Source organism: Odocoileus virginianus, chromosome 34 (assembly GCF_023699985.2).
Source record: "Odocoileus virginianus isolate 20LAN1187 ecotype Illinois chromosome 34, Ovbor_1.2, whole genome shotgun sequence".
Classification (NCBI taxonomy): Eukaryota; Metazoa; Chordata; class Mammalia; order Artiodactyla; family Cervidae; genus Odocoileus; species Odocoileus virginianus.
This window is the reverse complement of record NC_069707.1, coordinates 14,940,523-14,968,322: the sequence shown is the minus strand read 5'-3', so window position 1 is coordinate 14,968,322 and position 27,800 is coordinate 14,940,523. Positions and strand designations below refer to the sequence as shown.

General features: G+C 42.3%; 1 protein-coding gene across 2 annotated transcripts in view; it reads left to right on the top strand.

Moving 5' to 3' along the window:
* The first annotated feature begins 5,333 nt into the window (after positions 1–5,333).
* The window catches only part of AKAP12 (A-kinase anchoring protein 12), a 105,699-nt gene continuing 83,232 nt past the window's right edge, over positions 5,334–27,800 (top strand). The window contains exons 1-2 of one of the 2 annotated variants that reach the window (XM_070461658.1): positions 5,334–5,422; positions 5,800–6,144. In XM_070461658.1, the coding sequence (XP_070317759.1) occupies positions 5,980–6,144 (165 nt within the window). In that variant the 5' untranslated portion in view covers positions 5,334–5,422; positions 5,800–5,979. Of the gene's footprint in view, positions 5,474–5,799; positions 6,145–27,800 lie in introns of both variants that reach the window. The other variant, XM_070461657.1, reaches the window with a different exon arrangement.

The following is a 27,800-nucleotide window of genomic DNA, read 5'->3' as shown; positions in this document are numbered from 1 at the left end:
TAAAAAAAAAAAAAAGAATTTCCAAGAACATAACATTCAAAACAATATATACAAGTGATTGTTCCATTTTTCAAAGTTTCCATTGATTTGGTAGCATAAGCAGATTTTAGAATTTTTTAATGTAATCAATTATGCACCTGATGAACTGGAGAGAAGGAAGGAGAAGTGTGTCTAGTTTCACTATTGATTTTCTATCTTTTATTCTGATTTATCACAACTACCCCTTGTATACATAAGGCATTTTTAGGAGTGACAAGAAGTTATTATTTTTTTTAAAAAGGCAGCTTATATAATAGAGATCAGTTCCCGAGCACACAGAATCTAAAGACTTGGACCAAGATTAGGATGGGAGCTCTATAAAATGGGATAAAATAGTCAACCTCTCTTGTACACAATTTTAGTAATTCTTGTTTTTTACACTGGGTTCTTAATCACAAAAAAAATAGTTGAAGTATCTTTTAATGTCAAAGACAAAGTATAGCAGGCTAATATTAAATATTTACAGAGATTTATGTTAATAGAGGAACATAAAAATCTGTCAGTAATTTGCAATGCATGTCTCTGTAGTGTCTTTTCTTGAGTAAACTGTGTTGACTTAAACCAGTTTCCAGCTTTAAAAAGTCCCAAGCATTTTGCCTGGCACTTAACTCAGTACGAGTTTATTGAATCAATAGGTCAAAATACGTTTTTTAATGTTGATTCTCTGGCGGCTCAGACAGTAAAGAATCTGCCTGCAATGCAGGAGACCTGGGTTCGATCCCTACGTTAGGAAGATCCCCTGGAAGAGTGAATGGCTACCCACTCCAGTATTCTTGCCTGGAGAATCCCATGGACAGAGGAGTCTGGTGGGCTATAGTCCATGGGATCTCAAAGAGTCAGACACAAGTGACAGATTAACGCTTGATCTTCTCTGGAGTGAAGAAACTTTCTAGATGCCTTCAGGTAACCTCCATAAATGTGTCCTGAGAAATTCTCTCTTCATATTGGGGAAATAATTTACTATATCTGGGTTCTAGTCACTCCATGTGAGTGAAGAGCAGCCCAATTCAAGAAAACTGAGAAACCAAAGCTATATTGGTTTATTGGGGACTGCATTTCAATTATATTTATTTATTAATTTATAGTTAGACACATCTTGAGCAAAGTGGTGGGAGCTATGTTAAACTAGTTCTCTGTAAAATAATGGCTTCTATAAACTTTTCCACAGTGGCTGGTGACCAGGAGGGGGAATGTCCGTTCGTGCTAAGTCATTTCAGTCATGTCCGACTCTGTGAGACCCTATGGGCTATAGCCCACCAGGCAACTCTGTCCACAGGATTCTCCTGGCAAGAATACTGGAGTGGGTTGCGTGCCTACTTCCAGATCTTCCAGACCCAGGGATCGAAACTGTGTCTCTTATGTCTTACATTGGCAGGTAGGATCTTTACCACTAGCACCACCTGCGAAGCCCCCCGGGGGTAGGGTATGTGTATATATAAATGATATGAATGAAAGAATTAACCTCTCCCTCAAACAACGCCCCCTGCAACCCTCATCTCATGGTTCCCACCTTTGTTATTTAGAGTAATCTTGATTTAAGTCAGTTTTAAATCTTGGCCAATTTTAAATGTTGGTAAAGGAAACAGGGACTTCTCTGATAGCTCAGTTGGTAAAGAATCCGCCTGCAATGCAGGAGACCCCGGTTCAATCCCTGGGTCAGGAAGATCTGCTGGAGAAGGGATAGGCTACCCACTCAAGTATTCTTGAGCTTTCCTTGTGACTCAGCTGGTAAAGAATCTGCCCGCAATGCAGGAGACCAGGGTTCAATCCCTGGATTGGGAAGATCCCCTGGAGAAGGGAAAGGCTACCCACTCCAATATTCTGGCCTGGAGAATTCCATGGACTATATAGTCTATGGGGTTGCAAAGAGTCGGACATGACTGAGCGATTTTCACTTTCAAATGAAACAGACATATGAATTGCTGGCTTAATACTTAACCCCAAAGCAATATATTCCTTAAAAGTTAGAATAATAACAGTTGCCTATATACATAATGTATACCTACAGGAGGTTGGCCTTTAGCAGGGGGTGCCATGCTGCGTGACCTGGGGAGTGAGAGTGTGGAGTCCTAACCACTGGACCACCAGGCAACTCCCCTGACCTTTAAGCTTAATCTGTATGTTGAACTTCTTCTGTAGTTTCTACATGGGTGTTGGTTTATCAGCTACTCATGAATTGAATAAAATTATTAACTTTTCTAGTTTTCTACTTAATAATCAACAAACGCAGGAGAGTAGGAGTTGGGCTCTTAGATGACTTAGGAATCTTGATGTAAGTAATTGCTTCAGAAAAAATAGACTTTATTTAAGGAAAATAAGTCATAAGTGGTAGTTTCAGGGGAGAAGAGGTGCTAGTGTTATGTGCAATTGTCTGAAGGTTTTGTATGGAGAAAATGATCTGTTGGTTAGAATGTTGGTTTTAAATTCCATTTTAAACACCCTAGTAATTATTGTGCTTTCAAGGGGCTATAGTTAATGTTAACACTTGTGAACTGTGTACGCATAAGATGCCCAGCTATGACTAACTTCTATTGGCAAATCTTGCGTGACCTGTCTTTCTGGAGAAGTAAGCATGAGACAGGCATACAAGTTCAGCCTGCTGTAGTGGCAACATGTATTTGTTTCTGAGAAATCTCAAACTGTTTTTATGAACTCTCTCAGGGAAACGACTACCACCAACTGCTCCCATGGGAGGAGATTTGCAGGGACACCTGCGTCCTGCCGTTTGGAGGAGAAAGGGCTGCTGGTGAGAAAACGAGATAGCGAGGTAACTGACAGCCTTGGACTCTAGTGAAAACTAGAGACCAGCTGCCTGCCTCTCCACGGCTGCCTCTGATGCCAGTAATTCTGAAGGTGTCTCCACAACTCTGGAAAAGAAAACCTTGGTGGCTTGACTTGGAGCCTTGAGTGAGAAGCACAGTAAGGCTGTGCTAGGCATATAATGGGCATTTGCTAAATACGTGCTAAAAGAGTGAAGGAGTGAATAAGATCTGAATACTGTTTTGAAGCATCAAGTAGCATGTCCAATAGGTTGGAACATCCCATTGCTGAGGATAATACATAACATAACCACTCTTCTTTACAAAAATAGCAAAGAGCAAATGCACACTACTATGTACAAAATAGATAGCCAACTAGAACCTACTATATAGCACAGGGAACTAAATTCAGTATAATAACCTACAATGGAGAAGAATCAATGAATTACTTTGCTGTACACCCAAAACTAACACAACATTGTAAATCAACTTGTAAATAAAATTTTTATTACATTTCAATAACATTTTTTCAAAACTGATGAAGAAATCAAAAAATAAAATTAATGAAGCATGTAAAAAAATAACAAAGAGTAATTCCCCAGTCTGTGAGTAAAATGGAAAGGATTCTTTGCTCAGTCTTAAAACCAAAGGAACTTAATGTGTGTGTTTGTCTGAAGCTCTAACACTTGGACCACCTGATGTGAAGAGCTGACTCACTGGAAAAGATCTTGACGCTGGGAAAGATTGAAGGCAAGAGGAGAAGGGGACAACAGAGGATGAGATAGTTAGATGGCATCACCAACTTAATAGACATGAGTTTGAGCAAGCTCCGGGAGACAGTGAAGGACAGGGAAGCCTGGCGTGCTGCAGTCCATGGGGTCACAAGGAGTTGGACATGACTGAGCAACTGAACATCAACAACTTAATGTGTGTTTGTGTGAATCTACAAAGGAGTCCATTATTCTTAATACCTCCTTATCACGGTGCTGTTTCAGGCAGAACAGGAAGTACTAGAACATGCACATTTCTTAAGTAAGATTTTGCAATTAAAAAATAAGAATCTGAGCATTTCACAGCCTGAAAAAGAAACACAAAGCAAACGATTGCTAGTCTAATCAGACACTGGCAGGGTTTTACTTTGCATGTGGGTTGCTGGCTTGAAATCTTTGACCTTGCAATCTCTTCTGAAAACTCAAAGACTAAGTGAGATGTGAAAAGCTTCAAGATTTTCCCAGGAACTGAATAAATATAATCTCACAGAATGGAAAGTTTTGATAGTATTTGTACTACCTAATGATACATTTTCATATGTGCTGACATTAATCATTCTCAAATAGGTTTTAACAGCATTTTCCCTTCTTAACATCCTAGGTGAGGTCTAAATGCACTTTTCACGAACATCCCTGAGAAGAAGAGAGAGCATGTTTGAAGCTTCCCACAGAAGGGAAGTAACCTGTTGGGGAGTGGTTCCAAAAGAAGGAATCTGCTCTTCCAACTACCAGCTGTGAAACTTCGAGGGCCTGATTTAACCTTTCTGGGCCTACTTTCTCTCACTATATTGGTAACCTGAGAACAATAGGATCTACCCTGTAGTACTTCTCCAAGGATGAAATGTGATTGCACACTCACAGTACCCTCACAATGCCTGGTACATAGTAAGTACTCAAATGTTTCCTCAATAATTCAAAATTTAAGTCAAAATGGGTGAAATGCTTAAAAATTCGGAAAACCAACCATTTTAGAAATAGACTGCTTCTTAAATGACAGATTCCAGAGAAAGTGGCCGCTATGTACTCCTTTCAGATAAAATGATAAATTCAGAAAAATCGTATGTTGGATAACTAACCTATGGTTCCCGGGGCCGTTTTACTACATGTAATTAATTAGGCACAGATATCCTGGTGCCCAACTGCTGTTTACATCAATTCTCCTACCACTGAGTCCCAAATCTGGATATGTATCTAGTATTATGGGCAATTTTCCACAAGTTTCTTCATTTGTAATGAGATTCTGTGAAAACCGAGGCACCTAGTTGCCGGTTAAAACTGGGCTAATTTTTTTTTTTCAGCCCCACTGCATTCATGCTTACTTCCCGGGTGATTCCGTTAACATTTTCATTTAGTTCAAATATATACCGACTGCCTGCTATATTCAGACAAGCCTTCTTTTCAGGAGTAGGAGGGGACAGGATGCAAGGCCCTGAGGCTGTTATTATGGAAAGTCTTTATCTATGGAGAAACACTGACGGCAAATGATCCTGTTTCAGCCGTCCGCAAGCGAGAGGTGGCCTGGACCCCAGCATCATGCTCTTAAGGACAGGCACATTTCCAGTAACAGTCTCACTTCCCCAATTTCCCCGGGGAAGGAGGGGAGCGGTGTTGCCGATGGCATCGCCTGATATCACTTGTTCTGGGTGATAGGAGAGCGTGGGGCCGCCTGGCCCACCTCATACGTGGTCTGATTGCATTAACCTCTTGGTTCCCTGCTCCTGCCACGTGAGGTGCCCTAATATGGTCAGACTCCGGCGGAGCCCAGGAGCGCTTGCCTTTCTCCGGCTCCCGGCGAGAAGGCAGAAACGCACGTTTAGAGGCAAGCACTCCGAAGGAAGGAAAACGGGGATCTAGGTTCGCATCTGGGCGAGCTGAGAGTGGGCTGCAGCAGAAGCCTTGCCTCAGGTCATCCATCATTTAATACCGCCCGCCCCCCCGAGACTCCGATCTCCCCTGGGGGGGGGCTCCCTTTTCTCGTTCTCCCCTCACTTTCGGGGAGGCACCTATGGGTGGACCCCTAGCTCCTGTCCTGATACAGGAATGGGAGGCGCCCTGGGGGTCGAGGTGGGCGGCTCGCCAGGGCTCCGGCTGCTCGTCGGGTCCTAGGAGCCTGGGGGGAGATGCTGCTGCAAGGCGTGTCTGGGGCTGCGCTCATGTGATGAAGCGAGGGAAAAACAAGGGGGAGGAGGAGGAGGCAAAGAGGTGGCTTTTTTTTTTTTTTTTCTTTTAAGGAGTTTGCCGCGAGCGCGTCTCCTTCATTCGCAGTCTGGGCGGGTTCGGAGGAGCACGGCGGGAGACTGAGGCGCTCTTGGGACTTTGCTAGTGCACGGCTTCTGGCTCTTCTCCGCGTCCCTGCGATTTGGGGAAGGCGTTCACCGAGCGACTAGCCACCGGAGAACCGCAGACGAGCCATGGGCGCTGGGAGCTCCACCGAGCAGCGGAGCCCGGAGCAGCCGGAGGCGGGGAGCGCGACGCCCGCCGAGCCCGAGCCCAGCGGCGGCGGCGGCTCTGCGGCGGAGGCGGCGCCCGGCACGCCGGGGGACCCGGCCATCGACCCTGCGGACCCCGCCACCAAGGTAGGCGCGCTCCGGGCCACCTGCCCGGAGGAGGAGGGGGGGCGGGACAGCGGGGGTCTTTGGGGGGGAGGGGAGGGGGGAGGTCTCCTCGATCTTCGCCTGCAGTAACTTCCCGGCCGGTCCAGCCTATCTGCAAACTCGCGAGCCTCAATCCCTCTTTCTAGGCTTTTTAGGGTTTTAGCGCCGGGGCGGGACCAAAGGATCCGCGAGCGCGGCCAGGGGGACTTGCATCTTTGTCGTGGGTCTCCAGGGGAGGCGACTGCGCCATCCGCAGTAATAAAATTCGCCCGCTGCCCGCCGCTAACAGCCTTTCTCCACGCTCTTCCGGTGGTGCGACCCAGCCCGACACCGGCGAGCTGCCTGTGGTGGGGGTGGGGGTGGGGGTGGGGGGGGTGTCTGCGGAGCCCTGACCCCCGGCCAGACGTGTCGAGCCCCCCACCCCGTCTCCCCATGCGGGAAGTCAGCTGCTGGGCCGTGACGCGTGCTGCAGCCTGGCGACTCCGCCACCCGTGGGTTCCCCGCAGCGCACTGTCCTTGCTACCGGCTCTGTCTGGAGCGACCGGGTTTGGTACCCAGTCCTCCTGCGGCAGGCGGCTGAAGCAGACAACACCGCCTTCCCGAAGCAGAGAAAGCCTGGGGTGTAGCTCACTCGCCGCCAAAGAAAACCTGAGCCGATGCGGCATTTCCAAAAGGAATGACAGGGTTCGCAAACACGGCGGCGTCCTCCTTTTCGCGCAGTTCGCTGGACTCAGTGGGATAAACAAATACCGGAGTAGTTAGAAGTTCTCAAAGGATGCAGTCGAAGGCGTAAGGGAGTAGTCCCTGTCTATTCCGGTCTATGGAGGCAGTGCTGAACGTCCTAGACATTTTGCATTTTATAGTCTTAGGTCTTCGAGGCTGCAATATTTATTCTTGGCAACTGCAGCCGCCAAGATTGTGACTTGTTCAGATCGTTGTTTTTTAGATCTGTTTTCCAGCATGTATGTTCATTAGTCAGGCTTCACCCCACCCGTTTTATGATACTTTTATGGGGAGATGTGGGTAACCATGCTTAATACTTAAAAAGAAAAAAGAAACGTGTCAAATTTAAGAATATACAGAGTACTTGAGGACCTTTAAGAGCTATCTCAGGAAGTATAGATACTTATAGTGTAAGCGGAAAAAAAAAAAAAACCCTGAAATCTAGGTAAAAATCACAGAATTATGATCTCATCGCCTTGACCTTTTAGCTGTGGTAGTCTAGCTTGGATGGAGAGACTGCTTTTAACTAGATTACCTCTAGTCATTAACATACCTCCTTGTAAAACCCATGGTCCCTAGAGCTGTAGATGCTTGCAAGTAGCTACTGTGCCTGGAATGCCTAGATTCTCTAAGATATGCTCAAGAAATCTATCCTTTTGAGGTCTCAGTTTTATGTATGTATGTATTTATTTGGCTGCATCATATCTTAACTGCAACATGTGGGATCTAGTTCCCTGACCAGGGATCAAACCCAGGACCCCCCATTGGGAGCTCAGTGTCCAGACTTCACTGGACCACCAGGGAAGTGCCTCAGTTATGCTTTAATATTCACTGTATCTCACTTTGTGATGTCAACTACTGTCAAAATGGCTGCATAACCAGTATTTAGAGTCCAGTAATGAAAGTAATTTTAAGGCATAATTGCTAAAAGCTTGCAGTTGGGGAACATTTTTTTCTTTGGCTTTTACCAGCCCTTCAAGTCTTAGTAACAGTTCACACTAAGATATGATACTTATTCTCTTCCCAATAAACTTCTGTGTATTCATTTAAAATATTGCTTCCTTTCTGTTCTCTTTATCTTCCTTCCATAACATCATCCTTCTTCCTCTTTCCTAGTCACAACCATCTTGAAACAGTGAGATGATCTCCTTTAAAAAATTACTTAAATGACATCCTGAATATCATTGAACTTTCTGGCAGACTGCCCAGTTATCAATTTGGAGACAAATCAATACACTTACATGTACATGTTAGAAAACGTGTAGTTTTTCATTGTGACTAGCAAAATTATTACTCAAGTTTTGAAGACCTAAGTCTTTTCAAAAGGACTCTCTAATTAAGAATGATTCAGCATGTAGCTTCTGTCCCCTTTCTTCACCCTGTTCAACCCTAATTTCGGACCTCTGAGTAATTTCATCTGCCATTCTGGATTCCCATAGCACCATGGAACCTTCTTGCCAGCAGTTTCCATGTCTGTGGGTTTAGTGACTTGATGAATAAGTGTTCTGGCTGCTTCGAATGATCCACAAAGGCAGGGACCGTACCTGGGTTTGCTCATAACAGGTGATGCTCCTTGTATGGAGTGTGTGGCTGGCATGTAGGATGATCCTGGCACCTTGATTTTGATTGGAGACAGTCTTGGTCCATCTGCTTTCTTTTTAAACTTTTAATTTTGTATTGGGGTATAACAGATAAACAACCATCTACTTTTTCTTTGACTTTATCATTATGATCTGTCTCACTTTATCAGATAGTGACTCAGTCAACATCAGTTCTGGTTATTCTCAGACCAGGTGACTATCTAGCAGAAAACTAAGATTTGGGAACTCAGCTTTCTTTTTCTTTAGAATGGCTTGTTTACCATTGCATTTCAAAGTGCCTTTAATCTCAAGTAGACAAATGCATGATAAATGCAAGTGACTCAAATGAGATCATTTCATACATTGAATTAAGTGATGAATTACATCTTGAGCTTTTTTGATTGGGTCTGTGGACATCTGGGGAGGTTTAGACTAATATATCCCCCTCCCTCTAGCAGAATGCTGATCATTAATTAAAGGCTATTAGCAGATTTTTTCTCCCCCACTGGTAAAACTTGATTACCCAAGCCTAACATTCAGATGCACTGAGACAAATCCTGATTTTATCTGTGATGTATTTTAATGGAAATGAAAAGAGTCTTATCTTCCAATCAATCTTTTACAATCTTTATATGTTAATTGTGAAGCAAAATGGCTTGATTTTCCAGGTTAAATTTTGAGAGTTTGCCATTTTGATCTCTGCAGGGGACAGGAAGATTAGATCACCTGAACACAGGTGGTAAACAAAGCCTAATGTTATTCATCAATTGCTGCTTTCTTTCAGGTAGCAGCACTGGGTGGGGTTAGCCAGTGACGAACTTCCTGTTCTCTGACACTTCTGGATTTCTGGAGCCAAGCTCCAGGCTAAATCTGGACAATCAAATCCTCCAAATTAACCTTTTTGTCTTTTCTGTTTAGTGACTTAGAGCTGGAAATGAAACAGTTCTCAGTTCAACAGTGTAAGGCCTACCTCCTTGGCAGGTGAGGAGACAGAGACCCTTGTCAGTGTTTCAAGCTGTGGCTCCATTTGGCTGCAAAGGCTGTGACTCAAATAGATGTATGCAAATACAAGAATCTATTGTCCTGAGTTAAGGAAGTCGCTATCTTTTGTGCATTAAACAGACAATTGATTCAGCCAGTTGGATTTTCCTAATTCCCGTCCCAGCCTAGGGTATGTGCTCTGTCCCACTTGCCCCGTGTTGACTAGAGATGGGACTAGAGATGGCTGTCATGTGATTATCTCATTGGGTTTTTTTTTGGCCAGAATTTAAGATTTCAAGAGAATTATATGTAAACAGAGTGATGTTTTCTGGGTGTGGCTGCCTGTGCTCGTATGAATTTCCCTCAGATCATAAGAGGTGCTACTTGCTGACTAGAACCCAGTCTGGAGGTTGGAGTTGTGGGTGTGAGGATGGTCATTTAGGTCTGAGAGCTGGTGAGGGCTGCATTGCTGTCCCTTGAATCCATTATAGGCTTTTAGGCTCTTAGACGTGTCAGATCAGCAGAGATTTCCACTTGAAATACTTCCCTGGGCTAAGGACAGCCTTCAAATGTGCATCCTCTCTGAATTCGCTGTGTATCCACTAATCTCTGTGCCAGGATCACTTTAGACTACATTAAAAGGATGATTCCAGTTTGGTATCTTATAGGATAATTGATAAAATGGAAAAAAAGTTCTGTTTTAAAAGGCATTATGAAATGATTTCATTTTCTTTATCATTTTTAACACCTGTTCAGTGTTACAGAATACCAACGAAAGGAAAATCAGCTAAATAGCAATTCTTTAGGTTATAGTCATTCAAGAAGTGAGAAATTAGAACTTACAGCACTTAGCGATGTGAGATAAATACATCGGTACTTTTAGCGCATGAAAACTATAAAACTAAATATCCTTGGAGTTAATTCTTAGTTCTCTCATACCTTAAAAAATTATAATTTAGAAGTTTCATTTTAAAGTAATTTAATAGAAAAATATGAAAAAAAGCTGGGTTTGGGAGGGAGATGCATTATATCTTATGAATATGAAAGCTTATTTTCAATAAACTATTTTAAAATCTATAATTATAATTATTTGTCTTGTCTGTTTAGATTTTGGGCCATTTTCCTGCAAGTTAGTACCTTATTAAAGAATGTAAGAGTAGGGATTTATACCTGTGATCCTACCTGTTAGTACATCTAATAAAAGGATTAAGGTGAAGATATTAATCTGTAATAATTTCAGCTATATATAATTTCAGTTATATATACATTTATATTTCTTATTATGAACAATTAAGTTTACTTATTTAAATCTGACTGTAGGCCTGACAGCATCATTCTTGAATCATAAAGGGTTTATTAAAAGATGATCAAAAGCACTTGCTTACTCTTATTAAAATGATTTATTTATTTATTTGGCTATGCTATGCCTTAGTTGTGGCACTCGGAATCTTCCATCTTCATTTCAGAACAGAGGAACTTTTTTTTCCTAGCTGCCACGTGCATACGCTTGTTAGTTTCGGCTTGTGGGTTCTAGTTCCCTGATCAGGGATTGAGCCGGTAACCTCTGCGTTGGGAGCCAAAGTCTTAGCTACTGGTTCACCAGGGAAGTCCCTAAAATGATTTTTATTTAAAGTCATTGCAAACAAGATTCATTTAATGTTTGTTTTTCTAAAAATGTTAATGGTTGAGAACTTATAATTTGTAGAGGATGATAAAAAAAGGAAAGTATCCTGTTCCTCGCACCCCTGAAGTATTCACTGTTAACAACAGTTTGAAATCAATGTTGGTTGTTTCTTGCATATTCTTCTAAAATCTTTATGCCTGTGCAAGTATATGAATAAGAATAGCGATGTCTTTTCCTTTTAACAAATGAGATCCTAACACATAATTTCTGCAACTCTAGGGTTTGGCTGTCTTTTCATATCAGGATATAAAGATCTCCCTTCGTTCTTATTGGATACGTGAATTTCTCACTTACGGATTGAAGTACCACAATGATTTAACCAATCCCCTGTGTATGTATTTAGATTTTCCTAGTCTTGTTATACGAAATTGGCACAGGGACTATCTTCATTCAGACGTCTTTGTATGTGTGCAAATGTATCTCTCGGAGAGATTTCTGAAAGTAGGGTTGCTGGATCATAGGATTTCTGTGCATTTAAAAATTTTGATAATCCTTGCTAAATTTACTTTCCAAAGAGATTCAGCCACTTTGCATTCCTACTCTGTGCAGATCGACACTCACTTTCCCATGCCTTTGCCTCAGTGGATAGCAGATTTTCTAATATTTCCAATCTGTACCTCAGTTGGCACCTGGGATTCCCTCAGTGCATTTTTAGTTATGAAGTTGAGTGCCCTGTCAGATGTATTGATCATATGCGTTTCTTCTGGTCAGCACTTCATCAGGGGAACTGGACTGGCTTTCAGAACATTATAGGGGATAGTTGGTTTACCTGTTGAGTTCTCAGTTACTTAGTCGTGTCTGACTCTTTGTGGCCCCAGGAACTGTGGTCCACAAGGCTCCTCCATCCATAGGATTTTCCAAGCCAGAATACTAGAATGGATTGCGATTTCCTCCTCCAGGGGATCTTGGTGACCCAGGGGTTGAACCTGCATCTCCTGCATTGGCATGTGGATTCTTTACCACTGAGCCACCTGGGAACATAGTTAATTTTAAAAGACTTTCCCCTCCCAGAAATTAATCAGAATTGGGAAATAACAAGCTTAGAATAAAAACAAGGCTGAGGTATTGTTCCCTTTCCTTCCCAAATTAGTAAACTGGCTTTAATTTTATTTGCTTGGATCGACTTTGCAATGACCTACTTCTTTAGCTATCAATTTAAAAATGTCTCCTCTGGGAACAATCTAAAATCATCCAGTTGCCAGAAATTTCTTCATACATCTGATCCATGAAATGTTGGAATCAGGAATTGTGGGCAGTAGAAATTCACTTCCTGGGAAAACAGTAGTCCCCTCCCCTGGGCGCCGTTCTCAGTTCTCATAACAAATGACAGCCTGGCTCTGTTAACTGGAATAAATATGTTTTCCCAGAAAAACGTAGGTGTTCAAAGCACTGGAAACTACAACGTCTTTCCCGGACACTTAGGCTTCTCTTAATGAGAGTATTCATTCAAGATCAAAGGTTTTTGTCTTCCCTGCAGTTTCTTCATGATGTTGTGTAAATGAGAGAAGCCAAATTTTAGGAAGGGGAGATTACTATAAATCAGTGGCCCATCTGCTGTTTGTTATATGCAGGCATGCAAATTGTGGGTGTCCAGAGAGATTACATTTTCTGTGGTTCCCAAACCTGGCTGTGTAGTTGAATCACCTGGGGAGCTTTTTAAAGACCCCACCCGCCCCCCTTCTAGATCATTCTATCAGAATCCTAGGCCATTCCAGCATCTGAGATTCTGTAGCCTTGATGCTCATCCGGGGTCCTGATCTGTCTGGGGTGGTCACCATTGTCTGGAGGAAGCGGGTTACGGGGTGTCGGAGCTGAGGGAGGCCCAGCAGAGGTGACGGCAGCATACCATGAGCGATGCTGGTGCTTGTGTGGGTGGCAGAGAGGGTTTCAGAAGAGTAAGGGGGCGAAAATAAAGGGAAACCTCTCCCCGACATAGTTTCTCTCCTTTATTCTGCTGTCTTGAAACCAGACATGCTGCTAGTATAAATAGTATTGTTCTTAATGGAATGTACTCTTCAGGGTAAATGAAAGTGAAGTCGCTCAGTCGTGTTGGACTCTGCGACCCCATGGACTATAGCCCACCAGGCTCCTCCATCCATGGGATTCTCCAGGCAAGAATACTGGAGTCAGTTGCCATTTCCTTCTCCAGGGAATCTTCCCGACCCAGGGATCGAACCCAGGTCTCCCCCATTGCAGGCAGGCGCTTTAACCTCTGAGCCACCAGGGAAGCCCTGGTATGGAATCAAATGTTCTTTTCTTTTCTCTGAGCCAGGATCTACTTGTCAGCATTCACTTTTTTGTTCCCACCTGATGCCTTTTAACCGTCGTCCCTCATTTATTATATTGGAAACATCGCTTGAGTTGATGGGCCGTCTATGGGGTCGCACAGAGTCGGACACGACTGAAGCAACTTAGCAGCAGCAGCGTTGGCTTCATTTATGGCCTTTGGCTGGTCCGAATGTCGGGTGAAGAGATCTTAACACCTAACCAAGTCGTTGAGGAGGAGCCCAGAATAGGGCTGTCTGGCTTTCTGCACCACTTAGTTGCTGTTCTGGCTTGATTTCATTAACATTTCTCTACTGGCTCCTGGATTCCTGGAACTGGGGATGCAAAGAAGAGAGGAACCCAAGAACTTGGTGCTTAAAAAAAAGTCAAAGCGCTCCCTTTCATGTATCCGTCTCTTCGATCCACTAAAATGGATTATTTTCTGTCAAGAGGAAGAGGTCTAAGTTCATTTTCCATACTGGTCACTGTTGTTCCAGTACCATTGATTAAATAGTCTCAAGTTTCCGTATTCACATATATGTTTATTGATTTTCTTTTACTTTAAAATTTTTCATACTCTGTTTATTTGTATACAGAGTTAAAAGCATTAAGAGAGTGGCTAAAAATCTAATCGATTCTAACGGCAGATCCGTGGTTTGAAATATTTTTACATTCTACATTTTCAGGCACCGTTAGGGCTTGCCCTGATCTCATGGCTATGGTAAGTTTAGTGAAAAGGAAAGTGTTAGTTGGTCAGTTGTGTCCAACTCTTTGTGACCTCATGGTAGGTAGCTTGCCAGGCTCCTCTGTCCTTGGGATTTCCCAGGAAAGAATACTGGAGTGGGTTTCCGTTCCCTTCTCAAGGGGATTTTCCCAACCCAGGGATCGAACCCAGGTCTCCCGCATTGCAGGCAGATCCTTTACTGTCTGAGCCACCAGAGAATATATACATAAATACTAAAAAGTGGGGAGCCTGTGTTGTCTTCAGAAGTGAATTTGTTTTCTTGGTATATAATAATATTCATTACAAATAATCATTTGGGTATTTCCTAATGATTTACGCTATGAAAGGCCCTGGTTCTAGATGCTTCAGGAGGTAAATAACACAGCATTATTCTTGAGCACCTCATGATCTAGGTGAGGTATGGGGTCCCCAGCCTTTTTGGCACCAGGGACTGGTTTCGTGGAAGACAGTTTTTCCACGGACCGGGGGTGGGGAATGGGGATGGTTTGGGGGTGATTCAAGTACATTACATTTAGTGTGTGCTTTATTTTTAATCTAATGCCATCGCTGATCTGACAGCAGATACCCGTCCGGGGCCCAGAGTTTGGGGACTCCAGCTTTAGAGGAAAGATTCAATAACAAAGATTTAAATAAGTTGGGCAGGCAATAGAACTGCCATTAGTTGGTACGTGTCTGTTTAGTGAATTGTCTGGATAGCTGATGTACAAAGAAAAGGCGGTTTTGCCAAGTGTCACAAGCAGATAAAGGCCATATTAGTCAGGAGGCCGGAAGGCACAGGGCATATGAAGGAGCTGAATGTTTGTGAGAGAATAATGGGAAGATGACCATAGAATTGCAGGCAGTTATGGGAAGAGCCGCACAGGCTGCAGAGAGCCGTCCAAGTGGAGGCTTCTGAGATAAAGAAAGCAAAGAGGCAGACCCTTTCACACTCAGCAGAGAGGACACCCCTAGGAACGTGGGGGGCAGATATTAACCTGAGCGATGGGATGGGTGCAAAGTGTATTCTCAGCACAGGGGCAGCCAAAAACAGCTGAGACTTCAAGGCTCGAAATGTGGAGTGCTCCAGTTTCTCCAGTAGACGAGGAAGTTCCCCTCCTGATGTCGGCTTCAGTTGTCTATCGCTGTAGCCAACCATGCCAAACAACTTACACCAGGTGTATCTTTAGAAGAGAAAGTGTCACTTGACAGTTATAGCCCCTCCCCCCCGCTCCTTTAATGTAAGGAAGACGTTTGCATCAGAGTCTAGGAAAACAACAGACAGAGAGCATCCGTGAGATCAATAGCGTGTCTCTGAGTAGTGACCTGCGTCAGCCCAGATCACAGGCGCTGTGAGCAATCCAGGTTGGTGGAGTGGGGAGCCCCCAGGGAAGGTTAATATCACAGGATAAGAGCTGATGGCACCAGAGGAGCTGAGAGTGGTGGCTGGGGAGAAGGTGGAACCAGTGAATGATAATCAAAGAGAAGACTCGATAAAACAAATGGCATTGGGTTGAATAGCCATTGGGTCACTGCTTCATCAGGCGACAGTGACTAGCTTATCCCCGCATCTGGGTCCACGTAAAAATGGAAGAGGCTGATGGTTGACTAGCATCTCTTCCATTTGTAGGCAAAGAATCTAGGTGGCTTGGGGAATGTTTATCTTCACTTTCAAAGAAGACATTTCTTCTTCGCAATTTTTTCCACCTCCAGTGTATGCCCTCTGGTGTGTCATTCGGAGGACGATTTATGGTTTGCTATTTTTCTTCATGTCTGAGCATATGATTTCTTATTGAATCGAGCCATTACATAAGGCTCTGGGTTTTGTCTGCCTCGTGATCAATTTTCTGTCCTTACTCCTGATATTGACCATCCTTATTGAAGATATGTTTCATTACATCCTTGATCGTTTTACTTGCTCTTTAAAATACATATTGCTATGATGCATAAAGCAATAACAAAACATAAAACAATGCTTGTGTATGTTATGGTGCTTAGCTTTTTTTAATTTTTTTGCATTTTCGGTTCTGGGTGCTACTTTTTCACTATGGTAACAAACTGCTTGTATAATGCTTCTTAAGGAACATTTGTTTTAAATTATCCTTCACTTGGGTATGTATGTAAAGCAGTCTTATTCCACACCTGTAATCCTGAATGCTATGCAAAGTTCAGCCTTAGATGTGGTTAAATTTGCAATGAATATGTACAAGGATTGCAATCTACAAGAAACTGCTAAGGATTAGACAGTTTTTCTATGATGAATTTTTCTTAATTTCAGAGACGCATCTAACCAACATTTAGACATGAGTTCCTGACTCCTGTAGTGTTATAATCTAAATATCTGAATGGAAATTTTTGTTCTTGTTCTGCTCTGTTTTATATGAAGTCAGTTACTGAAAAGCAGTGGAAAATGTTACCAGTAAACTTTACTAAATCAGTCCTGATTATTAAGGTTTTTTCCCTCCAATCCTGACAAAAGCTAGTATATGAAATTTATTTATTTTTTTAGTATATGAAATTTAAACAAAAAATACTTGACAGTCAGGAGGGCAAAACTCAAATTAATTTGGTTTTATAACTGATTTTTTTTTTTAACCTTCAGGAGTTTGTTTCCTTTAAATTCAGTTTGATGGCAGTGTTAGATCTGTCTGTTTTGCTTACAATATAGGAAATTTGTTTTGCTTTGATTAAAATGCAGGTCGATTGTTCTTTTGTTATTACTTTTTGCTATTAAAGACACACTAAGGTCTTTCAAAGTGCTCAAAAGGTTTTTGTCCTAAATGGAGCTAAGAGCACCCACTATGTTATCTAGAATTGCAACAGTGACAGAGGTTTCAAGTCACTTCTGGAACTGTGCCCGATAAACAGTCCTCGAGGACAGGGAGGAATTCAAAGAATGCTGAAGTATTCAGGGAAGTAGGTCATGGTTTAAAGCATTACATTTGTCAGAGAAAATTTCTCAAGCAGTCCCTGTGATCACTGGATCCCTGCTAATTTCTTACTCAGGCTTCTTTAGTCTTAGGCAAATTAGATGGCTAAATTAACTTGTTAGTCTCTAGGAGGGCTGGACTAAAAGTAACAGATTCCCCATATGGGTGTGCTCTCTCAACACCAAAAATAAAGAGCTAGGGCTGTAGATGGGCTCAGACAGTAGAGAATTCACCTGCAAGGTGGGAGACCTGGATTCAATCCCTGGGTTGGGAAGAGCCCTTGGAGAAGGGAACAACTATCCACTCCAGTATTCTTGCCTGGAGACTCTCGTGGACAGAAGAGCCTGGTGGGCTACAGTCATGGTGTTGCAAAGAGTAGGACATGACTGAGTGACTTTCACAGTGCTATATATGAGTGACCAGAAAATCACAGAAGTAAAAAAAAGAAAAAGAAAATCACAGAAGTGATAAGTGTTTTTCCTTAATTGCACAATCCTGGAGTAAAAATGTTTTGAAAGTGCAAAATAAATACTGCAAAAATTATTTTGCATTTAAATGTTTTAAAGATGCAAAATAAATAAGCAAATATTTATTTTGCCTATTTTAAAAATGTTTTAAGTAAAGAAACAAATAAATAAATTCCATATAGCCAGATGAAACAAAAAAAGAGTGAATAAATAGGCAGATGATGTGTTAAGTATATTTAGGAAAATTGGAGTATTTTTTAAGTGAGCTGGGGGTCTGTCTTTGCCACCAGGATTAAGGACAGTGGGGACCCCCTGATCCCCTGTGTGTGGCCATAGCGCCCACAGTCTCTTGTGGACTTAAATTTGTGGAAACCACTTCTTGCCGTGAATTGTAGCTGAGCGCCAGACAAAGAGGCACTAATATGACAGGGCTCAAAGGCGAGAGAGTGCACATACTGGGGTACCAAGAAAGGTGGCACAGAGGAAGCTATGGACTGAGTGTGCCCTAGAAATTCATATGTTGAAACCCTAATCCCCAGTGTGATAGTGTTAGGAGATGGAGTCTTCGGGAGGTAATTAGGTCATGAGGGTGGAACCCTCATTAAGGAATTAGTGCCCTTTTAAGAAGAGACACCAAAAAAAAAGAGAGAGAGACACCAGAGCACTTACATCCCCTCCCCACCCTCAAGTGGTACCCTCTACAAAGCAGGTAGAGAACTCTTGCGAGAGCGAAATCAGCCTGCACCTTAATCTTGGATTTCCAGCTTCCAGAACTCTGAGAAATAAATGTTTATCATCTTGGCCACTCAGTTTATGGTAATTTTTCATAGTGATCAAACTAAGACAGAGGAAATGGAATTTATGGTGAATTGCTGAAGAATGAAGATGCTTAGGAGAAGGAGGCAAGGAAATAAATAATTTTTAAGTAGTAAAAGTAATAAAATAAGGGGGCAAGAGAGAACCTCACCATCTTAGAAGAAATACTGAGTGAAAAATAGTCTAGGAGAAGTTGGGTTAAAGATTTCTTTTTGGAGGACTTCCCTGGTGGTTCAGTGGTTAAGACTTCGCCTTCCAATGCAGAGGGCATGGGGGTTTGATCCTTGAACCAAGGATCAAAGATCCCACATGCCATGTGACCCTGAAAACAAAAAATAAAACAGAAGCAATACTGTAACAAATTCAGTAAAGACTTTAAAATGGTCCACATCAAAAAGTTTTCATTTTTTAACTACAGGACTTTTGCAGAAACTTTAATATATTATTATTAATTATGTCTCTCCCAAAGGGGACATAGAATATGCATCTTTACCCAAATGCAACTGGGAAATGCCAGGCTAGTGAAGGCACAATTAGAAAACAGTGATTGTGAGAAGCCAAAAGAGGTATCTTGCGGCTCTGCCTTGGAGAATTTGAATACCAGTGTGTGACTTCTGCATTAATTGAAACTGGCAGTGTGAAACCAGTAATTAATTGAGATCTACATCTCCATTTGTTAGGATGGAGGTGAGGACTTAACTTTATTTCAAATCTGAGACCTAGAGAATAATCCTGAGATATTAAGGAATTTTGTTCTCTTTTGGGCGAAGGGAGCAAGCAGCATGGATTTTCATTTCATTCATATAAAAATGATTGCCTTTTATATGCAACGTTTAAATGAACTAAATGTAGAGAGATTCTTACACTGATTAAAATGAAAATAAGGGATATATCCCAGCTTTTAAATGTACATGATTTAGGAAATGCCTCAGATTATCCTAAGATGAAATATTTCATATTTTTATATCCTTAATAAGTTATGTCTAGAATTCCTGATGTATTTGGTGGGAGTGGCAGGGAAAGAGAAAGAAGTAGAAAATTGAGCAACAGCAGGATCACTGAAGATTTGGAAATTGAATATACTTTGGGTTCTCTTCATTTTTCAAATAATCTAGATAGTTTGCATATTAGATTTAGTTTTTATTTTCAATGTGTGGTGAGTCCAATAACCATCAACTCCATTTCTGTGGCACTTAATTGATTACCCATAGGGCTGAACATCCTACCACAAGTGACATTATGTCCTAAAACTCTCCCTTAACCGTATTTTCTGGGGCCAAAGACAATTGGACTACTGTGGAGTTAAATGCTGTAAATTATTGTGTTCCTCAAACCCTCTCCAGCGCCTGCAGTGAATACTGGAGGTATTGTAACTGTATGTGAACTTGAACGAAGATCAGGCGAAGGTCAAAACAGAGCCTTCTTGAATGGAGCTGCAAATTCTTCTTCTGGCAAATAAGAGTAAAGGGAAATGTCACCCGCTTGTTGCTTTTTATGGTCATGAAGAGGGAAAAAATCCCCGAAGCCTCTGATTCCTTTGCTATGAGCTGACCAAGCTGGCTTATTTCGGCTTCGGATAAGAAGCTGAGACGCACGCTGATTTATTTTTTCCTTGAGTCTGATCAAAGCAAATAACAGCATCCTGGGAGTGTAACGAAGCTAAATTTTTAAGGAAGTCGCTCCTTTGGAAAGCCTAAAAATCAATATTCTTGTAAGATTGCTTCAGGCCATTTAAGTGGGAGCAACTCAATCTAGGCATAAAATGATGATTCCTGCTTCTTAGTAAACCTTTACTAATACTGTACTTATTTTAAAAATTAGTTCACATAGAAATATGGTTACTATCCCCACGCAGTGGCCCCTACTTCAGTGTGACTTTTTGTGCTTATGCTCACACAAAACGTGAATGTCCTGTGAGTGAAAGGGGAGCCTGACTGTCAGTTCTGTGTCCTCTGCCCATGTTCAAGGGCCCTTCCCACAGTTATTTGACTGCTTGTTTCTGGGTTGATTACAAGGGTGAAAACTGTAGGGGATTAACTAAGGCCTAAACCTTAAGGATCAGGCATATGTAGAAATATGAAAAAAATACAGTTCCTTGTCTCACTGTCAGCTCACTGACGTTTGTTGGGCTTAAATACTATTAGGTATCAGATGGTTTTGGAGGGCTCTTGTCCATCCTTTTTCCTATCTTATTGTTCAGTCATAACTTCTATGAAGTAAGTGGTATCATTCCCACTTTAAAAGGGTGCCAACAAAGTAAATATTTATGAAACTTTTGATTCACTAACTCTTAAAAAAAAAAAGATTATTTATTTGGCTGTTCTGGGTCTTAGTTGCAGCATGCGGGATCTAGTTTCTCTGATCGGGGATCGAACCCAGGCTCTACACTGGGAGTGCAGTGTCTTAGCCACTGGACCACCAGGGAAGCCCCACGATTCACTGACTCTTGAGGTCTTCTCCTGGTTTCATCAGCTCCTTGGGGTGGGGCTGGTGGGAATGAAACCACTGTGATGTGAACCTGGCCTTGGCTGTGATGCTGAGGAGGAGACAGCTCCTGATACACTAGACCCTCCTCAGATCCCGGGACTTTCTGCCTCTCTAGGTATTATTTTAGAATATATCACTCTATCTGCTGTCAAGTAAATGGCAAATGATTTATCTTTGTGGGCCATCCAGTTATTTCAAAGCCTGTCCTCATTCTTCCCATTCCCTCTGGATGGGAAGATAACTGATGCCAGACTGGAAGAGCTCCTTGGGGTTGGAGGCAAGTCACGACCTAAAGAATCATCTCCCCTCATTTTTCTCTTCCATTTGGGTGCAACTAAATGCCAGGCACCTAAAACCACCATCTGCTTCCTTCCCATTTTGCTCGGTCATCCTGACCTCCCAGCACATCATCTGTCTGTCCTACTGTACCCGTGTAAACCCTGTTCCATATCCTCCCTAAGGAACATTCCCTGGCTAATTTGTCCATCCAGGTCAGGGCTTTGTCCTACTGGGATACTGTCCTCTTCCAGGGTTTTAACACCCAGTTATATCCACCACATGCATCTATGTGTTGGACAAGTTCACCTCAAAAACAGTGTTTTCTTCTGTCCCCTTTGCCTGCCTCTTCTTCCCATAAGGGAACTTTCTAGTGCCTTCAGCATCTTACAGAACAGTGAATAGTGTCACTGTCTTACTGGCTCTTTCCTTTCATTTGCCAGACTGATGCTGAAACTGAAACTCCAGTACTTTGGCCACCTCATGCGAAGAGTTGACTCATTGGAAAAGACCCTGATGCTGGGAGGGATTGGGGGCCGGAGAAGGGGATGACAGAGGATGAGATGGCTGGATGGCATCACTGACTTGATGGGCATGAGTTTGAGTAAACTTTGGGAGTTGGTGATGGACAGGGAGGCCTGGCGTGCTGTGATTCATGGGGTCGGAAAGAGTCGGACACAACTGAGAGCCTGAGCTGAACTGAACTGAGGCCACCTCGGGGCTTCCTAGGAGGCTCAGTGGTAAACAAACTGCTTCCAATGCAGGAGACGCAGGTTTGATCCCTGGGTGGGGAAGATCCCCTGGAGAAGGAAGTGGCAACCCTCTCCAGTGTTCTTGCCTGGGAAATCCCATGGACAGAGGAGCCTGGTGGGCTACAGTCTGTGGGGCCACAAAGAGTAGGGCATGACTGAGCGACTCAAGAGCAACAGCGGAGCATGCAGGCCTCATGAAGTCCCGTTGGTTCTAGAGCTGCTTCCTCAGACCTTTGTCTCAGCTTCCCTGGGGGCTCAGATGGTATAGAATCTGCCTGCTATGCAGGAGACCTGGGTTCAATTTCTGGGTTGGGAAGATCCCCTGGAGGAGGGGATGGCAACCCACTGTAGTACTCTTGCCTGGAGAATCCGCATGGACAGGGGAGCCTCATGGGCTACAGTCCATGGGGTCGCAGAGTCAGAAACGACTAAAACTAAGCACAGGCACATGCGATAGAATGCAACATTAGTCTTCAGACTAGTCTTCCTGCTCCTAGCCATTTTCCTCTGTGTATGACCGCTTTATGGATACCATTAGATGGTAGAAGTACCTGGAATTCTGTGATCTGGGTTGGCGGGGCAGGAGGCTCTAGATCTACAGGTGTATCTGTCCTTCCAGACTTTTCTCTTTGCCCCACTACACACCTATGTATTTATTATCATTTATTCCTCACGTTGCATCTTGAGGGCTGGAAAAGATAAAAACCAACAGTTTGTTAGCTGCTTTCTTTTGCTCTTTCATGTATTTTTCTTTCATTCAGTCAGTGAATGTAGCAATACAAGGAAGCTCTTTTCATTGCCTTTGTTTGATTTTAAATATTTTTGCATGAACTGCAATAACGTGGCCTCCAAGAAATGTCTACATAACTGAAGTCAACTTTCTACCACCATGGGCATCTTAAGATAAATGCAAACTGTGGCATCTTGATCATATTTGTATAGAAACATAGTTTGGGCTATACACTTATTCCATTCTTAGGTTGGTTTTTATTTTGGGAATTCTATCTGAAGCAGAAACACATCCAGTTGACTTAAAAAATTCAACCATTTGATTTATTGGCATTTTCAACAAGCAAGTATCTGGTATGAATTAAATAAAGTTTAGAAATTCTTTGTTTTCTGTTTCCTCTCCCTACCTCCAAAAAAGAGAAAAATCCCTAAAGCATTTTATAATTTCTATCAGTTGAAGCCATTCTTTTTTTTTTTTTTTAAATGATTTTATTTATTATTTATTTTTGGCTGTGCTGGACTTCTGTTGCTGTGAGGACTTTTCTCTAGTTGCGGTGCTTCTCATTGCGGTGGCTTCTCTTGTTGCAGAGCATGGACCCTAGGGCCCTCGGGCTTCAGTAATTGTGGCACAGTAGTTGCGGTTCCCAGGCTCTGGCGCACGGGCTCAGTAGTTGTGGCGTAAGGGCTTGGTTGCTCCAAGGCATGTGGGATCTCTCAGAGCAAGGATCAAAGCCTTGTCTCCTCCTTCGGCTGGAAGATTCTTTATCACTGAACCACCAGGGAAGCCTGAAGCCAGTCTTTATCAGGAGTGTTTCTCAGGTGGAAACATCCCACAGGGTGACCTCAGCCCCTTCCACAATTTTTTGGTTTTCTTTTTTTAAGCTGAAAAGACTTTTCACAACTTCAAGTCTAAGGCTTTAACAAGTTTTTTGGGTCTTGGTTTCCTTATTCTTCAGAATCTAAACCCATTTTCTTTGCCTGAATATAAAGTTTATTCATTGAAAGTTTATTCAGTTTATTCATTGAAGTTGTTAACCTTTAGATTTCCTCTTTATAGGTGAAAAATGTATTCATATGACTTTTTCCAGAGTCTTCTCTTAAATTTTCTCTTTGACTCACATGGTGATTCTCTGAGAGTCTGGATAACTTAATGGCAGGAGAAACCCACTCCAGTACTCTTGCCTGGAGAGTCCCCATGGACCAAGGAGCCTGGTGGGCTACAGTCCCCGGGGTCGCAAAGAGTCAGACACGACCTAGCGACCTCACTTTCTCTTTCCCTTTCCTGAACTAGAGTCACCCCTTACTTCCTGGGCTTTCTGTAACTCGGATCTTTTTTAGCTGTATCTACACAAGGCTGGTCATTGGTGCATCTGTTCAACACAGACTAATCTCCTGTTGCTATTTCTTCAGTCACTTTTGCTCCACGAGCTCTTGGGAGATACGCAGCGTCTTGGCTTCCATTACATCTACATGCTGTTGAATCCTGAAATTATCTCTCTGCCAGGGACACCTCTTGTTCATTGTCTTTTATCCCTTCAAGCTGAACCCACCTACCTCAACTCTATATCTGCCCTGATGTCTTCCTGGATGGTCCATACAGTCTCCAACTTAGGACAGGTGGACAGGAGACTGTTCTGGGAGAAAAGCTAGTGGGAGACAGAAGGGACTGGGTGACAGAGAGGAAGAGAACAGAGAACATGAGCTTGGAGGATGGCCCAACAGCTTAAGGGCGCCAAGAAGGAAGCTCAAGCCAGGAGTAGTCCTGCAAGGAGACTTAAATGACTGGCCGTCAGGCCTTAAGGACAATAGACAAAGCCTATTAGTTTTATAATATACATTTAAAGCAGTTAACTACTTCTGCTTGCCAACATCATGAAATAAGCTGTATATTTAATGCAAAATTCTAGGTGGTTCTTTTGCCAACAAATTCTTCATCAAGATAGCAGGAATCACAAATGCATGTTAAAGATAGATTTTTATATAATATAAATATGCATGTAATATTTCTGGTAAAAAAAGAAGTTAATTCCAATTCAAAAATCTCATTTATTTGGATGATATAGACTCAATTTGAGTATAGTAAATAGAATCTGTAGTAAAAGCTTATGTTTTAAGGACAAAGTTAAATTTATACATGTAAATGAAAGCATTCTTTTCTTTCTGTACCAGTTTTTATTAATATATAATTCACCTAATATACATTTACCCATTTAAAGGGTACAGTTCAGGAGACTTCCCTGGTGGTCCAGTGGTTAAGACTCCACCTTCTAATGCAGGGGCATGAGTTTGAGCCCTGGTCAGAGAACTAGGATCCCATGTGACACAGGATGCAGAACAATAAATGGTGCAAGAAAATTTGAATACTTCTGTGCAAAAAAAAAACCCAGCAATAACAACTGATCATACCTTGCACCATATATAGAAACTAACTCAAAATGGATCACATATTGTAAAGCAATTATCCTCCAGTTAAATAAATTTTTAAAAAATGGATCACAGATGTAAATGTAAAACCTAAAAAGAATTTTAAAAATAATTAAGTGTTGTGTTTAAAAGAATAATAGTGTTTGTTAAAAATCTACTAGTATATGCATAGCTATATAAAAGCCATTCTTTCTCCTTACCCCTTCGTCCCCCTCAGTCAGTCTCCCTTATCATAGGAACCACAGATAATGGTGATTATTCTTGGCCTAGAATGGATTGCTCAACAGTTGTGTGAGAAAAAATTGGTAATCGTTAGGGGTCAGCTTGGGTTCATTTAAAAATAAATCTAATAATCAACTTTCTTTTTCTGTTCTTTTTTCTTCCTTTCTTGGTCTTTTATTGTTGTTCGGGTTCCTAAACTATAAGATTTTGGGGAGATGGATGGTGGCTCTGGATTTCATGAGAGATTTGACAAAACTAAGTCATTCAGCCCCTCTCCTTGTAAATGTGGTCTAGTCATGCAAACAGTTGAATGAACATAATTGATTGATCCTCCTGGTAAGGGTTGCCTGTTGTTTTAGCACATTGCATCAGAAGTGAAGGCAGATGTCTCAAGCTGACTGAAGCTAAAAGAGTTAGACTAGAAAGCAAATGCTGGATGACGTCTTTTTTTCAAATGCAGGTGTGGTGACAGCGTCTGGGGATAAAGAGGAGAGCCAGATTAGCTCAGTGCCCTGGAGAGGGCACGGGATCTATGGAAGGACAGGGAGTGAGGAGGGCCTCTGATAGAATAGAAGAAAAACACCCTGATGAGATGCTTTAAAGTCCATTCCTGTGCTAAAAATATATAGAGAGAGAACAGTCTGGCAACACATGGAAACATATGAGTGTTCACATCCTTTGTTCCAGTGCACCTGGTTCTGGAAATTCAGCAAATAAAAATAATACAAAGGAAGGTAAACTGTGTCCCATAAAATGTGTTACAAATGTTTATCGTGTCTTGTTTGAGGTTTTGACAGACGGGTTAAGTGAATTATGTGTGGTAGGTACACCTGATCCTTTGTCTCTAAAGAACACAAGAGAATTTGTAGCAACTTGGGAAAGCGGTTATGGTTTCAAAATGTGGAAAATATGCAGAACCTTGTCTAATACAAGTGTTTGTATGTGGCTAAACATTGAAGGGAGCACAGGAAAATGAAGAGGTGTTAGGATGACTGTTTTAGATCATTTCAGCTTCTTTTTATTTGAAGATTTTTTAAATTGTGGATCATTTTTTAAAGTCTTTGCTGAATTTCTGAATTTGTTACAATATTGTTTCTATTCTGTGTTTGGTTTTCTGACCTTAACTCACCTGCACCCCCTGCATTGGAAGGCGAAGTCTTAACCCCTGGACGACCAAGGGAGCCTCAAGATCATTTCAACTTCTAAAAACTTTCTTTAATATTTTCCCTTTTTAAGCTTATTGAGAAACTTCTAGGTCAACATGGGAGGGAATTTAGGATGAAAGAGAATTAGTTTAAAAACAGAAAGGAAGTAAAACACTAGAGGTTTAATTTATTTTTTGTTAGCTCTAATATAAAATGAGAGCAGGTGGCTCATACCAAATGTACTCCACACTGTATTAATAGAAATAGTGTTAGTTTGCACTGTCAGTGTCCATTTGGGTTATCGCACAAATTCAATAAAGACTTTAAAAATAGTCCCCAGAGTCCAGATATTGCTGCATTAAAATCAGAAGTGTAGATTTTGGTCCTTAAAAGACTCATGAATATTTTCAGGTCCTTGAGAGAAAGTTATCACAGCAGATCCCACAAAACCCTGGTGAACAGAGAGAAGGTGGGCTTTGGAGTTGGGTTATTTGGAGAAGAGTAGTGTTCAGAGTGCCAGCTTCGTTTCCTGTGCACTTCATTTTGGAAAGTAAGCGATAGATTTGTAAAACAAAGAGACTGATTTTGTGTCTGTAACCACTGTATACCACTTTCGATTCCTGTTATTGGGACCTATTAAATGTCTGAAATGGGGCTTCCCTTGTGGCTCAGCTGGTAAAGAATCCGCCTGCAATGCGGGAGACCTAGGTTCGATCCCTTGGTTGGGAAGATCCCCTGGAGAAGGGAAAGGCTCCCCACTCCGGTATTCTGGCCTGGAGAGTTCCACAGACTGTATAGTCAATGGGGTCACAAAGAGTCAGACATGACTGAGCGACTTTCACTCACTTACTCAAATGTCTAGAATGCAACTGGGGAAAGACACATAGCTGTTCTCACAGGATGGCGAAATGAAATGTGCTATGCCTAATCACTCAGTTATGTCCGACTCTTTGACTGTAGCCCGCCAGGCTCCTCTGTCCATGGGGATTCTCCAGGCAAGAATACTACAGTGGGTGGCCATGCCCTCCTCCAAGGGATCTTCCCAACCCAGGGATCGAACCCAGGTCTCCCTCATTGCAGGCGGATTCTTTACCAGCTGAGCCGCCAGGGAAACCCAAGAATACTGGAGTGGGTAGCCTATCCCTTCTCCCTCAGATCTTCCCAACCCAGGAAATGAACCGGGGTCTCCTGCATTGCAGGCAGATTGAAGTGAAATATATCACTGTTAAATTAATGAGGCTTTTTCACAGGCAAAAATACCAGGGATAATGGCAGGAACGGAGAGTGAGAGGTTCCAGGGAAGGTGCAGGGTGTGGTTTCTTTTTAGTGGCTGTGGAGATGGTTCAAAGGCAAGGTCTCCAGGCTACCAGTTTTTTCCATTGCCAGCAGGGAAGTACCCATTCTTGGCACCTTTAGGTATTGCTGATGGAGAGAGC